The sequence below is a fragment of the Acipenser ruthenus genome, chromosome 8 (genome assembly GCF_902713425.1).
Source record: "Acipenser ruthenus chromosome 8, fAciRut3.2 maternal haplotype, whole genome shotgun sequence".
NCBI classification, from domain to species: domain Eukaryota; kingdom Metazoa; phylum Chordata; class Actinopteri; order Acipenseriformes; family Acipenseridae; genus Acipenser; species Acipenser ruthenus.
The window spans coordinates 56940484-56962151 of record NC_081196.1 but is presented as its reverse complement, the minus strand read 5'-3'; the positions used below and the strand labels follow the sequence as shown (position 1 = coordinate 56962151).

Below are 21668 nucleotides of genomic sequence, written 5' to 3'. Positions count from 1 at the left end.
TTCCTATTTGACTGCACAAGAAGAATAAAAAATCCTGTTTTCTTCAAGGTGTCTGAGATCTTTGAAATCTGTTTGGGACTTTAGAAGTAACCTTGTCCGTGTTCCCTTATAGTTTTTCAAGTTGACAATTATAAGCAACATACGTTATGTTGACTTTTAACAACCTATGAAGCAACCTTTTACTGTAAAATGCTTGTTCATTTTATTAACTTAAAAACAAAAGCTTACGTTTTGTAAACTTGTATTTCATGTTTGTGTGATCCTCAAATAGGCAGACCTAAAAGAACAGTTGTTTCAGACATTTTTCTTCTAGATGTTTCAATGATCCCATTTATTGTACATACAGTATGCATGCAGTAAACCATTTCACACCCTTTAAGTAACCACACTTGATGCAAGCCAGAGGAGTGGTGAAACTGAAGGAATTTCTCTAAACGAACATCCACAGCTGTTTATTGCAACATGTACTGCAGTAGAAAATGAAATCTCTGCGTAATCTTTCAAGGCAAACACATAGTTTTGGAAACCTGCACAACTTTATGCACTGAAATATTTTCTTTGTTTTATATGTTTTCACTTTCTTCTGCTAATGTGCATGGGGGAGATTAAACTTCATTCTTTCTTTCGGATAATGAGATTCACTCTGCGCTTGGTTGACTTGCTCAACGCATATGACTCATTGTCAAGTGTGAGGTTATTTTGGTAAATCTTTTGCCCCACACTGAGAGGCAATGTAGGTTTTAACACTGTCAGTCTCACATGCATGCAGTTTTTTTTTTTTTTATAATATAACCAGTTGCAGAAAAAACAGATTTATTAATATTAAACAAAAATGGGCAGTATGATACCCTATTCAGAAACGAAGACCATTTTAAAACAGTAGGGCCAGAAATGTATCTCCTAAATATTATTATTATTATTATTATTATTATTATTATTATTATTATTATTATTATTATATATTTTTTAGCAGACACCCTTATCCAGGGCGACTTGGTCGTAAACAAAATACATTTCAAGAATCACAGTACAAGTATTAATACAATTGAGTCAAATACAATTATACAGTCAAATACTAAATGTTTCTTTGTTTGAAACCTGTTCTGTATTATATATAAAATAATGTAAACTTTTTACTAAAATACATGAGAATCATAAATTGGGCAAATACTGTAATCTTTCTGAAACTACAGGATAATATGAATGAAGGATTTTAGCATTATGGAAACTTGTTAATTAATAAGACTTATTAATACGAGTTGTGAGAATTTGGAATGTTCCGTTAACTGAAATGTACTTCAGATGAATACTATTTCAGGGGAGGAAAAAATATTAAGTGGGGATTTGAATGGTTCACAAAGCTCCTGATTGAACTTCTTACTCTGCAAATTAAGCTACAGTTAATTCATTTGTATGGGCTATCTTTCATGTTATTCTCCATGTATTGGTCGGTGCTAGTCCTGCTCAGTTGTTAGGAAAATGCTCAAAGGCAAACACTTTGTCCAAATGTCGAATTCCCAGTAGAAATCATGGTATTTGTAGTAGAAAGAGATTCAAATAAAGGTGGAGGATTACTCGAGTGCAACTGGGAGTTTTTTTTTTCTTTTTAAAGCTACTGTATTTGCAAATAGTTAGTTTGTTTTGTAGAAATAATGCTGTCTGAAATTAGTTTGCCTTATTAAAGCCCTTTCTTGACCAATGTCTTATCGTAGAATGATGTACATTTGGTGATCTCTTCATAAAAATAATAAATTGGGCACTACCAGAAGGGGTGTTTTTTTAAATATGGTGTTATAGTACTAGGTGTCATCTTGCACAGTTTCTAGGGGTGTATCAAAACAATAATACGATGATACGATGCATAGCACAATATGCAGGTTTCAATACAATATGTATCACACCCTGATGGCCTACTTGTATAATGCATGCTAAGATTTAAAGAGTCAATTAATTTTGGAACATTTTGTTCACGGGACAGGAGCTAGGGCTGCATTTATAAAATCAATCACAAGTATTTTGGAGGTGAGGTTGACGCACCCGGTCTCCAAGGCTGAGGAGTGAGCTTCACTTCCCTTGAGGGGGAGGCTGAAATGCTGGAAAGAGAATGAAATAAACATGGGCTTGGTGGCTGGGACACGAGCTTTGCCCTCCAGAGAAGGAGACTGGCATGATTGACAAGGAAAGTGAAAGCATGGAGAAAAGAGAACAAAATAAGTGAGCTACACTTTCCCCATAGGCAGAGGTGGTGCAGTATAGTGGAGCCCAAGTTCCAGCCCCCTGAACCACACTCCAAGGTTACAATGAAAAAAACAAAATCAATGGGGTAGGGAGAGTAAATGTATTCATACCAACTACAAAGCACGCCTATTGTTTTAAGAACCATTTGGTGAACTGCAATGAGCTGTGTTGTGCTTTTGGTCTTCTATCACTACACAAGCTATACACACCGTACCTCCTATTCTAATGCAATGTATTATCACTACACAAGCGATACATACTGTACCTCTATTGCAGTCTATTAAATACATCTATTTATCTTGGCGAGAGCCAAGTTCAAATCAGCATGAATTTTTAACATCTACTCTCGTGTAATGGAAATCATAAATCGGTGTATTATCACTACACAAGCGATACATACTGTACCTCTATTGCAGTCTATTCAATACATCTATTTATCTTGGCGAGAGCCAAGTTCAAATCAGCATGAAGTTTTAACATCTACTCTCATGTAATGGAAATCATAAATCGGTGTATTATCACTACACAAGCGATACATACTGTACCTCTATTACGATGCAATGTATTATGTAATGAAAGTATCACAATTCATTGACACGCGAGGAATCATTCCACCCTTACCAGTTTCTGGTTTCCCAATGTGCAGAATTATGTAATTACAGCTCACTGACAACACTTTAAAGAATTAAACAAAATGATACTGCTATCAATCTTTTTTTTTTTTTCCCCCCCAATTCACAATTGTGCACAGGATGTCATCTGTACATAGAATACGATGTAGGGCTGCTTGCATATCTGTCACTGATGGGTTGATTTCTTAATTTTATTCATGATTTACTATGCGCATTAGATGCTGGAGACTGCAGACTAACATACTTTTTTTTTTGTCTCTGTTCTGTACAGACTATTACTGCATGTCACAAATGTCTGGTGTCTGAAGCTTTTGCTACCATTCTACAATGTGATATCAGTATTGGAGATTTGTTTTTGTTTTGTTTTTATTTCTCATTCTTCACCTGTTGCTAGGCTGTGCTCTAGCCTGCAGGAATTTCTGGTTAACCATGTGAATTGTTCATCACTGAGGATTCTTTTTTTGTTTTTTGGGTTTTTTTTTTTTATAAATGTCATAAACGAAGAATGTTGCTGTAGGCTGTCACGCAAAGACGTCCATAAATGTAACTGAAACACAAAGATTAAAGCTTCATTTAATAATATGTGCGATATGCCTTTATGGATGCCAATACCAGTAATTTAAGTACCAAACAATTAAACAAATACTTTAAAATAGTAAAACAAAATTACTTTGTTTATTCAGAAGTTATACAATTAAATAACACACATGAGCATTATGTGCTGCTTCTCATTTCCAGTCATGATTACTTACACCTGTTTCTCCCAGTTTGTGAACTGTGGTATTGCTTGGCATGTTGAAAAATACGGGGGTCTGATCAACATTTCCGATCTGTCCAAGCTGGCACTGTTTGTTAGAAACACTGAAATTGTAAAAGCTTCTCTATTGAATTCCTCAAGAAGCTAATGACGCTTCTTTGAAAATGGCTGCCTGTATGTCATGGATGATTAGAGATCAGGCAGTAATGTTTTGGTTCGTCTTTTCTCGGTAGCAAGTCACGTTGCTGCTTATGTACTCTGGTAGTCACGTCTTTTGTTGGATTTTAATACACGCATCACTACTGTGCAGGCTATTTTTGAGAAGCAAAAAATGGTTCAAAAAGTGTGTCTTAAATTCAAAGGAATACGGTATTTATAGCAAAGTTTTACAATTACCTCCGGACCTGTCTTTTCTTAGAGTTTCTGTTGAAGAAAAGTTTGTTCCCGAACAGTTTCTTGAATCCACAGTGTCGTCTTGAAGTAATAATTTAGACGGAACAACACAGGTCAATACATCCAATCACACAAGTAATCATTAAAGGATACATCAGCACTACATGAAAAATAAAACATAAACTATCCCACCTTGCTGTTCCGAATGTATTTGGTCATTGTATAATAATCCGTATGCATCCCAACATTTGCATAATGCCGCACTGCCAATGTCCAAAATCATTCTTCTGAGCATCTCTTCTGAGCCAAAAAACTTGACTTCCTTGTGTACTGTCAGATGTACTGGCGTCTGCTCAATGAAGCGCTGTGTAAGCTATATTACCTCTGCGTGGAAACACACTAGTCTGTGTGACAAACATGGTCCGTCTAATTTTCCATAAGGAAGGAACTTGTACCTGCTTTCGTTTTGTATAGTAGACATCTTTCACACTGTACATGTTTCCTTCGCATGTGGTATTTTGATGTATTATTGACAGTTATTGATGATTGACAGTTTGCAAGTGCATGCATCGAATGGATTAAAGGCACATTGAATGGATAAAGCTCATATTTAATGTGATGCTAGTTTTTAACATTCAACTGTTACATTTGATGGTAGGATTTAACAATACTTGCATTTAATCAATGTTGAATGTATTATTTGATAATTTAACATTTGATACATGAATTTAATATTTAATGTTAGTATTTATTTGATGCTAAAATTCAATATTCGATACCTGCTTAAATGTAACATTTAATGAATTGTCATTCATTTAATTTGTTACTTTCACCTCCCATAGAGGGACGGGCAGAGCACTTTGCTAATTTAATACATGTGTTGAATGAGTGTATCAGGAAATTGTGCAGTATTCAGTTACGTAACACTGCATTGTTCTCCTACTGTAGGCATTAGAGAAAAGGCGGAATATATTTTACTATTTCTGAGTATTTGTCCAGTTCAGCATGGATTTTGGATTTAGGTGTGGAGTAGTAGTTAGGGCTCTGGACTCTTTTTTTTTTTTTTTTTTTTTAATTTAGTCGTCGCCAATTATTTTTACCCCGGTTTTCACCCCAATTTAGCATGCCCAATTATTATCTGTATCCCCGGCTCACCGCTCGCAACCCCCCCGCCGACTCGGGAAACGGAGGCTGGAACACGCGTCCTCCGAAACGTGCTCCTTCCAAGCCGTCATTTTTCGCACTGCAGATCCACAGCAATGCCACCAGACCTATAGTGCCGGAGGACAACACAGATCTGGCGGCTCCGCTGCAGAGCCACAGGCGCCCTATCGGCCACAGGGGTCGCTGATGCGCGGTGAGCCGTGGATTCCCCTGCCGACCTAAGCCCTCCCTACCCGGGCAGCGCTCCACCAATTGTGCGCCGCCCCCTAGGAACTCTCGGTCACGGTCAGCTGTGACATAGCCTGGATTCGAACCTGCGATCTCCAGGCTATAGGGCACATCCTGCGAGGAGCGCCTTTACTGGATGCGCCACTCGGGAGCCCTAGGGCTCTGGACTCTTGACCAGAGGGTCGTGGGTTCAATCTCAAGTGGGGGACACTGCTACTGTGCCCTTGAGCAAGGTACTTTACCTAGATTGCTTCAGTAAAAACCCAACTGTATAAATGGATAATTGTATGTAAAAAATAATGTGATATCTTGCAACAATTGTAAGTCCTGCATAAGGGCGTCTGCTAAGAAATAAATAATAATAATATATAATAGTTTAAAAATTAAACATCAGATGTATTTATTGCAGATAACGTATTTTCTTTTAAATTGTCATCTCAAAACATGTTAAATGTACAAAAAGCCAGATAAAAAAATAAAAATAGATCAGCGATTACTATTACCATTTTAACGTGATAAACACATAATCGGTATGATTATAATCCATAAGATTGTTTATTTTATTTTTGAATGACGCTAACACACACAACCTAATAAATGAATCTGCTATTAACTTGCCGAGCACACTGGTGCAGTTTTGTACAAAAAAGAGAAAAAGATACAATCTCAAAACAGGGATAATTGAACAATTGTACTGTTTCCGACCGGGACAAAAATGAAGGCTGTTTTTGCTCTGCTTGTTTCCTCCAAATATGAACTAAACTACGTGCAAAATGTTTACTTTTTTGTTTGTTTCCTATGTGCAAAAGGACTGAGTCCAGCAGTTGTTCACATTGAGGTTTAGCAAGCGAACCAGAAGGTGCGTTTGCCAAACGGACCGACACCACCTCTTTTTAGGGGGACTCGGTACCGGTTGTTTCCCAAGCGGACTTTGTTATTCACACTGCACACGAAACATACTGAACCGTACCGAGTGTGGACCAAACGCTCTGAAAAGACCCAGTGTGAACACAACCTTGGAAGAAAGATGAAAGATAATTTTGCTACATATTCTACAGCCCTCTATCTATAGCTTTAGATCACTAGGCAGGAATTTGAAGATGGTAATTCACAATTTTGTGACAGTCCTGTAGCAGTCTTGTCAGATGGGGTTGTTGAGCAGCCTCAGTCCAGCAGTGTTTGCTAAAGAGCCGAGAACAAACTGAAACAAAGTAAAGATCCAGGGGAGTGTATTAGAAGATTTACCAAACTCTGAATTGATCTTCCCAGATTAGTTTTCTAATCCAACAATGTTCCAATTTTAAGCCTGAAAGTTCTATCTTTTTAACAGGAGATCACAAGAAAACAGTTTGGATGTAATGATTTTCGATCTGCACTGGAAAATGGAGTCTTGCTGTGCGAGTAAGTATAGTTTTTCTGTGAAATTTGACATTCTAACATATGACATCTAATTTTAGAAAATCACAGAAAGGAAAATGTAACAAAAAAAAAAAAATATTCTACATAATTCCTTTGCAGATAAGTGATTATTGAATGAATGTTAACCAATGTTGTTAATATAGCCTATGGAACTGAAGTGTTTGATACAGCAGTAATATAGGAGTTGCCAAGTTGGTTAAGTTAGGAAAAACATATTAGGCTTTTGAAAGATCTTTGTTGAAATAACATTCTTGCATTTGTTCAGTTTAAAAAAAAAAAAAAAAAAAAAAAAAAAAAAAAGGTATTTAGCCTGGAGTTAGCAATCTATACAACAGCATGACATTTTTGGAGACACTTTTGTTTTATTGTTTGTAAAATAGGAGTAAAGCAAGGTGAGGGTTTAAGATAAATCCCAACCTGGTTACAGTAAGGCTATTGTCAACAAGGCTTCATGTTTAAAGTATGTACCCACTTGAGTCTCTACAATGCATGACACCTCTTCAGACAACACCTGCAAAACTCAACGCTTCCCTTCTAGTCTATATAGCACTCTTCCTTTAATGCACTTTAAGTTGCACTTATCTGCTCACTATTTTACTGTATTTAATCCTGTACTTAACCCAATCTGTAGTATTTTGTAGTTCCCGTATCTAACTCTGACATAACTATCAACACTGTTATCTGCTCTTGAACTGCCCCGATATCAAATCGTACTGTTTTGTATTTGCTCTTATTAGGACTGAAGTCATTGTGTTTCGTATCTTGCTCTTAATTGTACTGTAATTCTTGATATGTATTTTTTGTATACAACTGTAAGTCGCACTGGTTAAGGGCGTCTGCTAAGAAATAAAATAATAAATTCTAGATGTTTTGCACGCAGCAGTCCAAAGCTAATCGGAACCTTTATGCAAGACTTACAGTAGTCATTTGTATTAATATCTGTGACAAACTGAAGCTAGGAAATGTGATCCTGAAGCATCTTTTCTAATAAACCAGACTAACTCTATTGGGAATTTGTAGTTAATTGTGTTGGGTTACCAACTGCCCTTTGCATCAGTTACAGTAGTACTTGTGATCCACGTTTAGGTGCCATATTTGTGACTCAGCAGTATAATTAATCTGTTCAGATGTTGTGTCTCAGTGTTTTCCACTTTCTAAAATTAGCCACTCATTCTCATAAACTGATGTATTGAATTTAGTTTGGTAAATGTTATCATACTTGGAAGAAGTGTGTTGTTGTGAATTTAACCTTTTCACTGCCATTTTTTCCCCCCTCTTGAATTTATCCCTTTCACTGACATTTTAACCTCTAGCCTTATCTGTGATGAACAAACCATTTTTCACAGATATTCATTTGTTTTCAAAACATTTGAGATGGCATTTCTCTTAAATAAAGCCCCAGGGGATATTTTTAAACACAAACCGGTACCATGCATTACCAGGAATAATGCAATAACATAACATCACCATTTTGCAGATTATAAAGTCTCTTGGATATGGGTTTTAATTTTTTTTTTTTCAAAATAAATATTGGACACAACCAGTAATATCTCATTATTTGATTAGGTTATGTTTGAGGCTGTATATAAAATCAAATAATACAACACTATTAAATGGTATTAAACTGAACAAATATCTGAGCAACTTCAATTGTTTCATACTGGTATAATGAATTGATGACCAGTTTTGATAGCCAAACATCTCTATAAGCCATAGCTGAAGCCAACAAGTTCTCTTAGCAGATTCCTAAAATATTCCCATTTTAAACTGGGAATGTTATTCTTTTTGCTAATGACAAGGATGCAGAAATTAATAATAAAATGTCAGCTGTTTTGCAAATGTCCCTGTCAGGTTAATTGTGGTTTTTGCTAAATCATGCCCACACCTGTTTACTGTACAGTTCCTGAGTTCATTGTACCTCTAAGCACGACGTGGTTCTCCAAATGAGGAGTGTTCATAATTGTGCAGTGCATGTTGGGAAATAAAGTAAACTGAAGCCAGGTGAACTATAGGAAGCTGTAAAAGATGTAATGCTGTGCTGTTTCCACATACTGCTGTTGTTGAAACCGCCTATAACACAGTGAACCTCTTTCTCCTTTGTTCCTAGTTTGATCAACAAGATTAAACCTGGGATTATAAAGAAGGTAAATAGATTGTCTACACCAATTGCTGGCTTGGTAAGTTTTCATGCATATTGTTCACTTTTTTGTAAAACTTACACATGCTTTTCTTAAAGCGTTTACTCTAGTATTCATAGGCTCCTATTTGTATGTATTGATGAATTATTTTGGAAGACGACAAGCACCTGCTAATTTGACAAAACTAGCCAAACAACAAAGGCATAAACAAGGAGTGTATTCAATTGATCTGAGTAGTGATGGATCTGAATTCATTCAAAATGCCAGCTAACAATATGGCAGCAGTATTAAGATCTGCCACTGTTCAGATCAATGGAATAGACCCCCTCACTAAGTTAACTTGAACACTCTTAGATTGCTGTTTGTCCTCAGTTTTTTAATACTGTTTAATGAGTAAACCCTTAAACGCCTGTGGTGTATTCATTTGTGTAGGGAACTGATCTTTACGATAAATTACTGTATTTATACTTACATTTATACTATGAAACCCTATTGGAAAATGGCAATGGCAACGTGCAAACCCACACGACGCAATATAGTTTAAATATGATGAATCCGTTCAGTGAGTAAGGCTTCTAGCATAGCTTCCATACCATATTAAGATCTCTGGAATTACAAACAGCTGTTCCAAAAAGCATCTAAAAAAAGTTGAATGAGTTGGTGTGTCCCTTCCTTAATTACTCCTACAAGGAGTTTGCTTCATGATAGTGCTTTAGTGGGAGATTTGTAATTGCAATGTAAAGCAGAACAGAGATCCCTTTTTATTTCTTAAGTATGGGGTCTGTAGTATGGTAGATATGTTTGTGAAATGGTAAGCACTAGATTTTAACTAAACGTGACGTGACTAAATGTTTTGGACTTATGTGTATTTATGTAAGTTTGCTTAGTTTAACATTGCTGTCCCATTTTATTTGTACTGATGACAGACAGCCTTTCCAAATCAATGCATTCTTTGGACTCGGACACATTTACTGTAAGTTCATCAAAAGTAGAGAATCTTAAGGGTTTAAGGGCTCCTCCTTGTACAGCTGAACCAGTGTTCTGTGTTTTAAGTTCGCAAATGAACTGCTGTGGTTTCTTATAATATTTGCTTGTATTGAACATGATCTGGAAATGGAGCCAGGAGTCCCACTGTTTATTGGTTTACCACATTAAGCACTTTGATTTCAGTGGATATAGACCGAGGAAGCAGTTATAGATGACTTCATGCTGATAGAACTACAGTGCAGAACCTTCAATGGCTAGGGCAAGGAAGCATAACTGTATTTTAATGCCAAAGAAAATCCAGCCTTTTCAGTATTTTGAGGTTTGCGGGTTTTGCTGGTAATATGAAAAAAAAAGTGTATGCGCATGATACCATTATTAACATCACATTCAATACTATAACTTTTTTTAAATGACCCTCAAAACACAGAAAACTACCATAATTCAAGAATATCCACCACAAGGACTACATATTGTTAATTTTAGCACCAGTTTATGCTAAATGCTCTACAATGGGCATGTAATGCTGAAAAGTCAATGCGTAATGATTTTTTTGTTGGGGGTGGGGGTGGTTTTTTTTGTTGAACATTTCTGTTTAGGGCTGAGTAACTGTCAAGTAATCTGTCATTAACTGCAATATTTATTTCCCAGCAAAAAGCTTTGATGAAATTCTACTCTTTAATAACCTGCAACAAAGCTGATGTAAAATAATACCAAGTCTGTACATGTTCACTTGTAATTTACTAGTATTATACTCAGTGCTATAGGGCAGTGTGAAGAAACAAGACAAGCATAGTGAACAAATCGCTCCATTTTATTCATGAATAAGTACAATTTCATTTGACGTGCTGTAAGACCATATTCATCAGATGTCCAAGTGAAAGAATGCCGCTTGAAGACCATTCCAGATGGTGTTGTCGAGTTAATCCCCACACCAGTAAGGAACTGCGATTTCACTAAATCACTAAATACATTCTGTATCGGTAGTAAAATCCCCTGATCATTTACTTTGCTTTTACATATATTTCTGTGATGCCCCTTTTGGGGAAGTACTATCCCAGATTTAAGTTCCATGATGCAAGTGTTTTGACAGATTTTATGAAGCAAGTTTTGGAACTTGCGCAATGAATCACATGAAGATACTTTGTGTTTGCCCCGTCTTGGCTAAATGTGATTACAGTAGATTAAAAGCACTGGGCTGGAAAGAACATTAACACATTTGCCTCTGAGGCTTCTATGTTTAAATATAAATGGAGTATGACTCTAAAGCCTCACTTCAGTCCTGCATTCTATCAAGGCTTGTGGCATGTGTCAGAGTCCTTTTTTACAGAGCATACTCCTGGTCAGCACTTCATTTGAGCTATTGTGTTATACTCATTCCATCAAACTGCTACCATGTAAAAATGTCTTAAGTGTATTTAATACACAGCTAAATAAGAGTAATTTATACAGTAGCTAATCTTAATGTGATTGTAATTTGCATTTGATATAAACTGATTCCAGCTGTGTCATACAGATAAATCTCAGATGGGTATATCGCACCAGTTTAGACCCTGTTATTGATGCAACCCATCTACAATTCCTTTTCTATCACATGGTTTGTAAGAATGTACAGTATACTGTTTAATTGTTCAAGTTTATTTAAAGCAGACAGGATGGATATCGGATTGTAGTAATTGAGGTGACCTACAGTATGACTTAAGCAGGTGTCCCAATGATTTACATTTGAATTGTGCTGACTGAGTTGAACCCCTGACCTTAGTAGTGAAGTACACCAATTGCGATTTTGAAAGGTTTATATTAACTACCATGTCAAATGTCAAGTGATGGGAAGCTGCCACTGACACTACCGTTTAGAAAAGAACTTCAGTGTGTCTGAAATAATGGATTGCATCAATGGATAGATAAGGAGACACTGCCAGGGATCAAACCAATCAAATCCCAGGCCCCCAAAACATAATCACCACCTGAGCTCCAGGAGTAGCTCTGCTAATTTGAGTGAGAAGAGGTTCTGTTAACTCGCCAGACTCTCTTTCACAGTAATCGTCGACTGTCTTGAACCTCTTTTGTTTATATTAGATGACCCATGCTACAGGTTATTAGTAGGAGGCTGTGTGGTCCAGTGATTAAAGAAAAGGGCTTGTATCCAGGAGGTCCCCGGTTCAAATCCCACCTCAGCCGCTGACTCATTGTGTGACCCTGAGCAAGTCACTTAACCTCCTTGTGCTCCGTCTTTTGGGCGAGACGTAATTGTAAGTGACTCTGCAGCTGATGCATAGTTCACACACCCTAGTCTCTGTAAGTCATCTTGGATAAAGGTGTCAGCTAAATAAACAAATAATAATAATAATAATTAGCTTCTGCCTTAAGTGTGTGGAACAGTGCTGATGGAGTTTCCATCCCGATAACCACCTTGTTCTGCTGATGCAGAGACAAAGTGTGTGTGCGCGCCTGTGTTTCTCAAATGCAGTGAGCATTTTGGTATATTAGGGAGTTTTTCGAGAGCAAAACAATAGATGGTTATACAAGTACATTTGCATAATAATTTTTATTTGCAAACCTTTCTATTGATGCTGTTGTCAATGATTAGGCTTATAGAATTTAGTAACGTATTAGTTTCAGTTCTGAAATGTCCACTTCTTTCTTTTGTTATGGCCTACTCGAATAGTTTGCAAAAATATGTACTTTATTTGTCAACACAGGTAAACATTACTGATTGAGAACAATAGTACTACAAAATGAAAGCTCTGGTGCTTTTTAGCCGATTACAATTGCATAATCAAACAAATAATATATTTAAGAACATAAGAACGTTTACAAACGAGAGGAGGCCATTCAGCCCATCTTGCTCGTTTGGTTGTTAGTAGCTTATTGATCCCAGAATCTCATCAAGCAGCTTCTTGAATGATCCCATTCAAGAATGTTGGTTCCAGACCCTCACAATTCTCTGTGTAAAAAAGTGCCTCCTATTTTCTGTTCTGAACGCCCCTTTATCTAATCTCCATTTGTGACCCCTTGTCCTTTTTTCAGGTCAAATTTAAGACAAAAAGTCTGTTGCCCTTAAACCATTTAACAATAGATCTTAAATAATTGTAAGAATATAAGGCATACCTGAGACCAGTTGTCTGCTGTTTTGAGGAATTAGTTTCCTGCTTCCTCTATACTTTAGGTCTGCAGTTTAAACATGCTAAAACATGGACCTATTGTGTTGGAGGTAAACCGTGGTAGTATTGAGATCTGGTGGTATTTTGTATAACTGTGTGGTTTAACAGTTTAGTAAAAAAAAAAAAAAAAAAGAGGAACAAAAATGTCCAAATATAATTTGTGAGGAGTGCTATAAGGTGTGGTCTGTGTTTTATACTAAAGCAAGGTCCCTCAGTGCAGTGAGATTCTGTTGGATGCCTACCTGGTTTCAGAAAAAAGGATTTGGTATCATTACAAAGGTTAATCCTAATCACCCACTAACCCCTTGATGGGGAGTATGCTTTGATTCCACTCTGCCAGCCTAACCAACATCAAGCATGGGCAGAGAAATAAACAAAAAAGTAACCCTATTATTATATATTAATGGTTTATTTACATATACTGCAGACCCATTAATCTGTGCAGATTGGGTCAGATTTTGAGCCTGAATTAGTAAGAAAAAAAAAAATTAGCTGCTTAGGATGTCCCTGAGCTATTAATTGAAAACACGAAAAATGCAATAATACAAATAAAAAATAATGACCCAACAATGATAAATATGTATACTGTAAATAATCAACATTGTTCAGAGCCAGAGATAGCTAGTTTAAGAAAGTCACTGATCTTGCTCTGGGTTTAGTTGCCGTAACTGCTCTTCATATGCAGACTGCCAGGCTATATATATATATATATATATATATATATATATATATATATATATATTATATATATAATATATATATAATATATATATAGTTAGTTGTCGTTTACATGCTGTGGCAGGATAGCAGCAGAGGGAAGACTCAGAGACAGAAAGTGCAGTGAAACCAAAATATTTGAATTAACAAAACACAAATAAAAAGGCACGATGGCCAACCAAAAAGACAAACACAAAACAGGCTTTAAACAAACCCCAAAAAACCTCTCTCTCTCTAACACACATCTTCTCTCTGTTACAAACGCTCTCCCACTAACATACCCAACCACTCCTTTTTATACAGGAGCCTGGGCTAATTGGGCAATTCGCACCTCATTAGCCCAGGCACATTCCACACATTCCACACATACTCACTGAACCACACCCCAAACTCACTCACATCCACTCTAAACAATACAAAAAACACAGAACCACCACAAAATAGGCTGCACCCCATCACACACCTCCCCTCCTTGTGTGCAGCACAACATGGCCTAAATGGCCACCTCCCCCCTCAGTCTCAAAGTCCCAGAAGAGGGGGAAGCACAGTGTCCATGGGGGTGGCCATGGTGGGAGGTCCGGCACCCCCCAATTCTTCGTGGCCGGCAGCTCCCTCTTCCGGGGCTCCCGCCACACTCTATCCTGCTGCAAAAGTGCGGCTGGGGGAGCTGGTCTCCTGACCTTCCCCCCCCCCCCTTCTTCATGGCCGGCATTTCCCCTCCGTGGGGCTCCGACCACACGATCTCCGGCAGCGAAACTGCTGCGAGGGGAGCTGGTCTCCTGATCTCCCCCCCTTTCTTCATGGCCGGCAGCTCCCCTCCGTGGGGCTCCGGCCACAGTGTAGCGACCCCAGGCGAAGCAGGATCCCTGGCGACCCCAGGCGAAGCAGGATCCCTGGCGACCCCAGGCGAAGCAGGATCCCTGGCGACCCCAGGCGACGGCAGCAGCAGCGGACCCTCGGGAGGCGACGGCAGCAGCAGCGGACCCTCGGGAGGCGACGGCAGCAGCAGCGGACCCTCGGGAGGCGACGGCAGCAGCAGCAGCGGACCCTCGGGAGGCGACGGCAGCAGCAGCGGACCCTCGGGAGGTGGAGGCAGAGGCAGCTCCTGCTCCTCTCCCTCGGGTGGTGGTGGTGGAGGCAGAGGCAGCTCCTGCTCCTCTCCCTTGGGTGGTGGCGGCGGGAACAGCAGCTCGTCTCCCTCCGGTGGCGCTGCTGGCTCCTCCGACAGCGGGGTTAGAGCTGTTGGCGCTGCCGGCTCCTCCGACAGCGGGGGTAGGGCTGGTGGAGCTGCCGGCTCCTCTGACAGCGGGGGTAGGGCTGGTGGCGCTGCCGGCTCCTCCGACAGCGGGGGTAGGGCTGGTGGCGCTGCCGGCTCCTCCGACAGCGGGGGTAGGGCTGGTGGCGGGCGTCTCCGCTGGGCTCCCTTCAGCAGCAAAAACAGCGGCTGCTGTGGAGCCTGAGCTTCACGCCTTCGTCCCTCCCAAAAAAAAATAGGGGTTTGGGCCTTCAGCTTCTCCCCTCCGGACACAGGACGCACTGGCTCCTCCCCTCCAGACCTAGGACGCACTGGCTCCTCCCCTCCAGACACAGGACACACTGGCTCCTCCTCTTCCGGCTCTTGCAGCGGCAGGTGAACCAGCAGGCATGCTCCCTCTGCTGGTGGCGGCAATGGAGGAAGAGACAGCAGGTAATCTTCCCCTGCTGGTGGAGGAAGCACCGACTCCTCCCTCTCGGGCCGTGGACGCACCGACTCCTCCCTCTCGGGCCGTGGACGCACCGGCTCCTCCCACTCGGGCCGTGGACGCACCGGCTCCTCCCACTCGGGCCGTGGACGTTCGGGCTCCTCCAAATCGGGCCGTGGACGTTCGGGCTCCTCCCACTCTGGCTGTTGCAGTGGCAGCTCCTCCTCCTCAGCCGGGGCACAACTCTGCCGCGAGCCCTTTTAAAAATAGCTCCCAGCTGTCATCTGCCTCCTCCTGGGCCAGCTCCATTTTCCTCCACCTCATCCTCTCTTCTCTTCCCTTTTTTTTTTTTTTTTTTTAAACAAAACAAAAAACTGCACTTCTGCTCTGAGTCTCCAGGGGGCGCTATCCCACTTCTGACACCAACCTGTGGCAGGATAGCAGCAGAGGGAAGACTCAGAGACAGAAAGTGCAGTGAAACCAAAATATTTTAATTAACAAAACACAAATAAAAAGGCACGATGGCCAACCAAAAAGACAAACACAAAACAGGCTTTAAACAAACCCAAAAAAACCCACTCACTCACTCTCTCTCTCTCTCTCTCTCTCTCTCTCTCTCTCTCTCTCTCTCTCTCTCTCTCTCTCTCTCTCTCTCTCTCTCTCTCTCTCTCTCTCTCTCTCTCTCTCTCTCTCTCTCTCTCTCTCTAACACACGTCTTCTCTCTGTTACAGACACTCTCCCACTAACATACCCAACCACTCCCTTTTATACAGGAGCCTGGGCTAATTGGGCAATTCGCACCTCATTAGCCCAGGCACATTCCACACATACTCACTGAACCACACCCCAAACTCACTCACATCCACTCTAAACAATACAAAAAACACAGAACCACCACAAAATAGGCTGCACCCCATCACACATGCCCTCCTATTTGCACCGTTATTTACCAAAGTATTAAGTGTTATAATTATTGTTTTGATACTTACACTGCAGAGACACCTCTTGTGAGTCTGTTGAACACTCATTTGTCTTACCAAGTGGTACTCCATTGACTTTCATAGAGTTGGAGTCATAAATCTCGCTACCCTGGCCTTCACTCTGTTAATTCACCAGATTTTTAACTACTGCTTGGTAAGACGAATGGGTGTTCAACACACTCACAAAAGGTGTCATTGCCGTGTAAGTATAATGTATCAAACGCTATTTATAACACTTAATACATTGGTAAATAACGTTGTAGCAAATAGTGTGTGTGTGTAGAATCCAATTCTTATAGCATTAGTATTTTTGTTGAAAATACAGAACTATTTCTTGCTGCAAATGAAGAAAGGTAGGATGGATTCTAGTGACCTATTTTAAGGTCATGGCAAACAGCCATTCATAAGCCTTTTTAGTATCAGAAGACATTAGCTGTGCAGAATTTGTATTGTTTTTATAAAATATATAACGATACACTTGCTTTTGAAAAAGAAGGCTTTGTCTTGTTAGACATGCTTTTGACCCAAGAGAAAATGTGAAAATATCTGAAGGCATGAGTAATGTGTTAGGTCTGCAACTGAAAGGCTTGGTTGTGTGATGTGTCTTTCATCTGCTTTGTATTAGAGCGTGTAATCTTTTCAAGTCACTGTCAAGTAAATTGTAATATCACACTTGAAGGAGCAAGACTGGCAAAACCATGCATGTTTGGTTGGTTTGCATTTGCAGAACAATATTTTCCAAGTCGTTTATTCTTCCTTTGGTAGCTTTCTTTTAAAGTTCTGAATGCTGGAGGTTTGCAAAGCCCAGGTATGGAAACCCTCCACTGAATGAATAGCATTTGCTGAACCCTTTTCCATAACAACTTTAAAATTGAAAATGTTTCTCACAAACAAAAAGTGGCAGTATTATTGTACATGAATAGGGGCGGGGGGAGATTTGTAGTTTAGCCAGGTACAGAGCAGGATCCATTTTTGAACAACTTTTGTAAGCTAAATACATGTACAGTACGTCCATATAAATGTCCCTACACTGTAAAATGGATTAACCATTTTTTTTACGTTGTGTTTGTGTAGTGTTTGTATAGGGATAATCAAATGTGGTACGATTTATATTTCTTGCAAAGCACCTTGCACAGTTTCCTTTTTTCAATGCAGTCGAGTTAATATTAACTGAATCCATCTATATTATGTTTGGCATAACTTGTGCAACTTGTCTGCTCGAAATTTGCTGGTTTGACGAGGATGACTGAGTGGTGACGTCAGGCCAGAAGCAGGAACTGAAACAGAAATGCAGGAAGTCGGGTGCAAAGCGCACTGCGGCGCTATGTTTATTAAAACAAAAATAAATAAAATATTTAAACAAACACTGCTCGCAGAGCAAAATAAAAGGCTGAAACAAAACCAAATCTCGAACACAAAATCCAAATAAATACCGTGCTGGTGCTTCCAGCACGCATAGTAACTTCCCCCTCCATGCTGCCAAACACTAATAAAATACATGGCTTTTGCCTATATATATATATATATATATATATATATATATATATATATATATATATATATATATATATATATATATTAATATATATAAGGAAAAAAGAAAAGGACATTTCAGGCACCTAAAAAGGTAGAACAATTGACCACAAATCAACCATTAGGACGCTTCGGACCACAAGTCCTTCATCGGCTGAACACCAAAAAAAAAAAAAAAATATATATATATATATATATATATATATATATATATATATATATATATATATATATATATATATATACACACACAAACAAAAAATACACATACAAAATAATAGACTACACAGGGGCGGAGGGGTACCCCGTTCTAAAAGAAATAAACAATATTTTATATCAGCAGGGTTTTGCCCTGCCCCCTTTCATGTGTGGGACTCCTAGCCCTGGCACAGCTGGATACAGGGATTTATGATGATTTACTCAAACACAGTGAGTGTTGACCTGTCTACAACAGAACCAATCTAACAGCCTAGAAAACCTTTTTATGATCATTGAGAACCACTTTACTTGTACAGTACTGTACAAGTAAAATGTGTGTCCATAAATCCTAGAAAAGTTTTTATACTTCATCCAACATCATTGTGAGCAAAAATCAGTTAGATTAATCCTCTTTTGGGGTATTTAGAAATTGTCAAGTGTGACGCTAATGAGGATAAATACTTGGATTTGCAGCTGGTGCCAATGCCAGCTGCTACAGACATTACACCTAGTTCTATTATTACTGAAACATCAAGACTTTGGAATGAGTGAGAGGTGCGGCTTTGGAAACGTATGCATTCTTATGCATGATTTGTAGACACAACTCAAAAGGTCACCGCCTTGAGTTCCTTTTAGAATACTAGTTGTAGTTAATAACTTTTTTTTTTTTACACTGGAATCTTTTTATATTACTATAAAGTGCCACTCTGCTTCTGTTCACACAAGGCCTGTCATTGGTGTAGGCTGCTGGGAAAATTAAGTTTCTGATGGGATTTTGGAATGACTTCCACGCATATCCTTGTATTAACCAGACATCACATCAGTTTTGGATATGTAAAGATACACCTCTAAAATCTTACTGCCCTGCATAATCATCATGGTAGAATATAGTGATACTGGTTCTCCCCAAACCACTATTGTTCTCTCTACAGAGCCACCTCTGAGGTATTTGAAGTAGACATTTGCACCTTGCTCTTGCGCAAAAACCTGATTAAAATGTGTCATTGCTGTTGTTTGCTCAATCACTAATTTTAGACTTCCCCCTCCCATTTCCATTGGTGTCCTATACTGCTGTACAAGCAATTTGGGTTGAGAAAGGAAAATCATATAACTGGTTCACAACGAAACCTTTTGAAGGAGGCTTGCAAAAAGTGTTTTCTGATTTTCAAAATCAAAAAAATGGATAACGAAATGCACAATAGCAATTCTGTGCTGGCATCTACTAGACCTACAGTATATTCAGTAAGCGGTGAGGGTCAGCAATCCTGGGAGATCAGAAGGATCTTCTCAAGGGACATGGTAGTGGGTACCCGTGCAATAATCAGCAGTGGCTGCATTGACTATAAAGACAATCTTTCAGGTGTTCCTGAAATTACAACATTTGCAGAAAACCATAATGCACCAGATTGCTTATGAACCTGCATATGTGTGCAACATATTGTGATAAAGCAGAAGCATGCTACAATGGCCCGAATCCCAGAAAACTTTACAACAGACCAGGCATAGCCTGTCTCCACTCAAACAGTGCGCCAAGAACTACATGTCGTGGGTTATTCTCAAATGTGTATTGTTTCTCTCTTATATGGCAAATCACTTGCATTTGAAATTCAGTACTGTATAGGCTACATTTAAAACAAGCTTGTCTGGAAGAGAAAAAAAATAGATACTGGTGAGGATGAAATGAAAAACAACATGAATGTGATTCGGTTGGGATACTGTAGTGACTTGCAGTAGGGTGTACCAAAACCAGCATAATTAATATGTAGGTGAGGCAACTTTATCTCATTTGTGATATTGAAGGGTTGTTGTGAAACAGAAGGTTTAATATGATTCAATGATATGATTGCCATCAGGATTTCTGCCGTATGTACCACCTGTCTGGTTGTGGCTATCTGTGAATTGTCTGTCTAGCACATCCCACTCTATGCCATAGACTCTGGTGACTGTACTGTAGAAACCACACTTAGGACCCACCCCACTCGCAATTTCTGGGCAAACCATTTTTTGTTTTATTTTCACTATATGGTGCAAACAGAAAGAAAGAGAAAAAAAAACAGTAAAGCTTGACCATCACTTTATAGGTGTCATATTTTCCAATATGAAAGTTGCACACATTACTGTATGCTAAATGTGTATTTGGTCTTAACTGGTGAATGTCTTTACACTCTGTTTCCATGCTGCACTACCAGTTGAAGGAACATTACTTCTGGGTGGTTCAGTTCTCGCAGAAAAACAATTCAGCTTGCTAAACAATGTTCTAGACAATTTGAGTTTCGATTGCTGCTTTTCCTATGACTCGCATGTTTTTCAGTTTCAACTTCATTCCTTCATGCAACCACTCACAGCTGACTGAACAGTTTCAAACAAATTGCCATTTAAAAAAAAAAAAAAAAATCAGATTGAGCAATATAAAAACATGCCCATAATATGTGCATGTTTTCATATTGAAATGTTGGCAATACATATTAGGTTAAATTTACTGGAATTATTTTGTTAGCACGGTGTACTTTTAAGACATCCTTCAAATACAGTATGTAATCTAGTATCCCTGTGGGATAGATCATGAAATCGGATTGGTTTGCTTCTACCACCTGTTATGAGATATTGAAAGTCAGTTTTAGTTGTGGAAGGGAAGGGCTAGATAAAATAATATAAATATTATTGAATGTATCTGCACATTTAAACACAACAAATATCAATTTTTAAATAGACCTGTTAAGCATATTTAATATAAAATACTGTGATAGAAATGTAATTTCAGCTTTTATATTTAAGAACAGGTGGAAATATCCCATGATACCACACCTTAATTGTGTAAAAAAAAACCCCAAAAAAACACATCTATACTTTTGATTCCGTCACAGTCCCCATCTATTTTTTAAAAAAAAGGTGTGCATGGCAACCACCAGCATCCATATAAATAGTCCCCACAATACATTCTTTGAGTCGTCCTCCAGTGTGGGTAACATGTTGGAATGGAATGTTCCTGCCCTCACCCCCCTGGTAGCTGACAGTTTCTGGGTGGGTCAGAGTGTCAAGTGGAGGGCGTTAGCAATGTGGCTCTCAAGGGCGGGACCTCACTCTGACAACAGGCTGGTTAGGTACCTCCCACTGGCTCTGTATTCACACTATAACAGGTAATGTTTCAAAGAGGCAATCATTGCGATCCCACAGACTTCCTGCATGAAATATTGTCACTGTTTGTTCACTTCATTTAACCTCCTGGCTTCCTGAAGAACTGGACTTTGGATCAAAGAACTTTGAGGCACGTTTAACTGAATCCATAAAACTAAGCAGCCGATATCCCTTTTCATTTTTCAGGACAACATTAATGTGTTCTTGAAGGCTTGTGGGAGGCTAGGCTTGAAAGAAGCTCAGTTGTTTCATCCCGGAGATCTACAGGATTTATCGAGCCGTGTTACTGTAAAGTAAGTGATTCCT

At 39.1% G+C, this 21668-nt stretch overlaps 1 protein-coding gene across 11 annotated transcripts in view; it reads left to right on the top strand.

Moving 5' to 3' along the window:
• Positions 1-21668, top strand: part of LOC117406941 (LIM domain only protein 7-like) — a 67781-nt gene that overhangs the window by 10258 nt on the left and 35855 nt on the right. For 10 of the 11 annotated variants that reach the window (XM_059029339.1, XM_059029340.1, XM_059029342.1 and 7 more), the window contains exons 3-5: positions 6743-6813; positions 8939-9008; positions 21549-21655. In XM_059029339.1, coding sequence (XP_058885322.1) covers positions 6743-6813; positions 8939-9008; positions 21549-21655 — 248 coding nt within the window. Of the gene's footprint in view, positions 1-6742; positions 6814-8938; positions 9009-21369; positions 21656-21668 lie in introns of those variants that run through there. The other variant, XM_059029345.1, reaches the window with a different exon arrangement.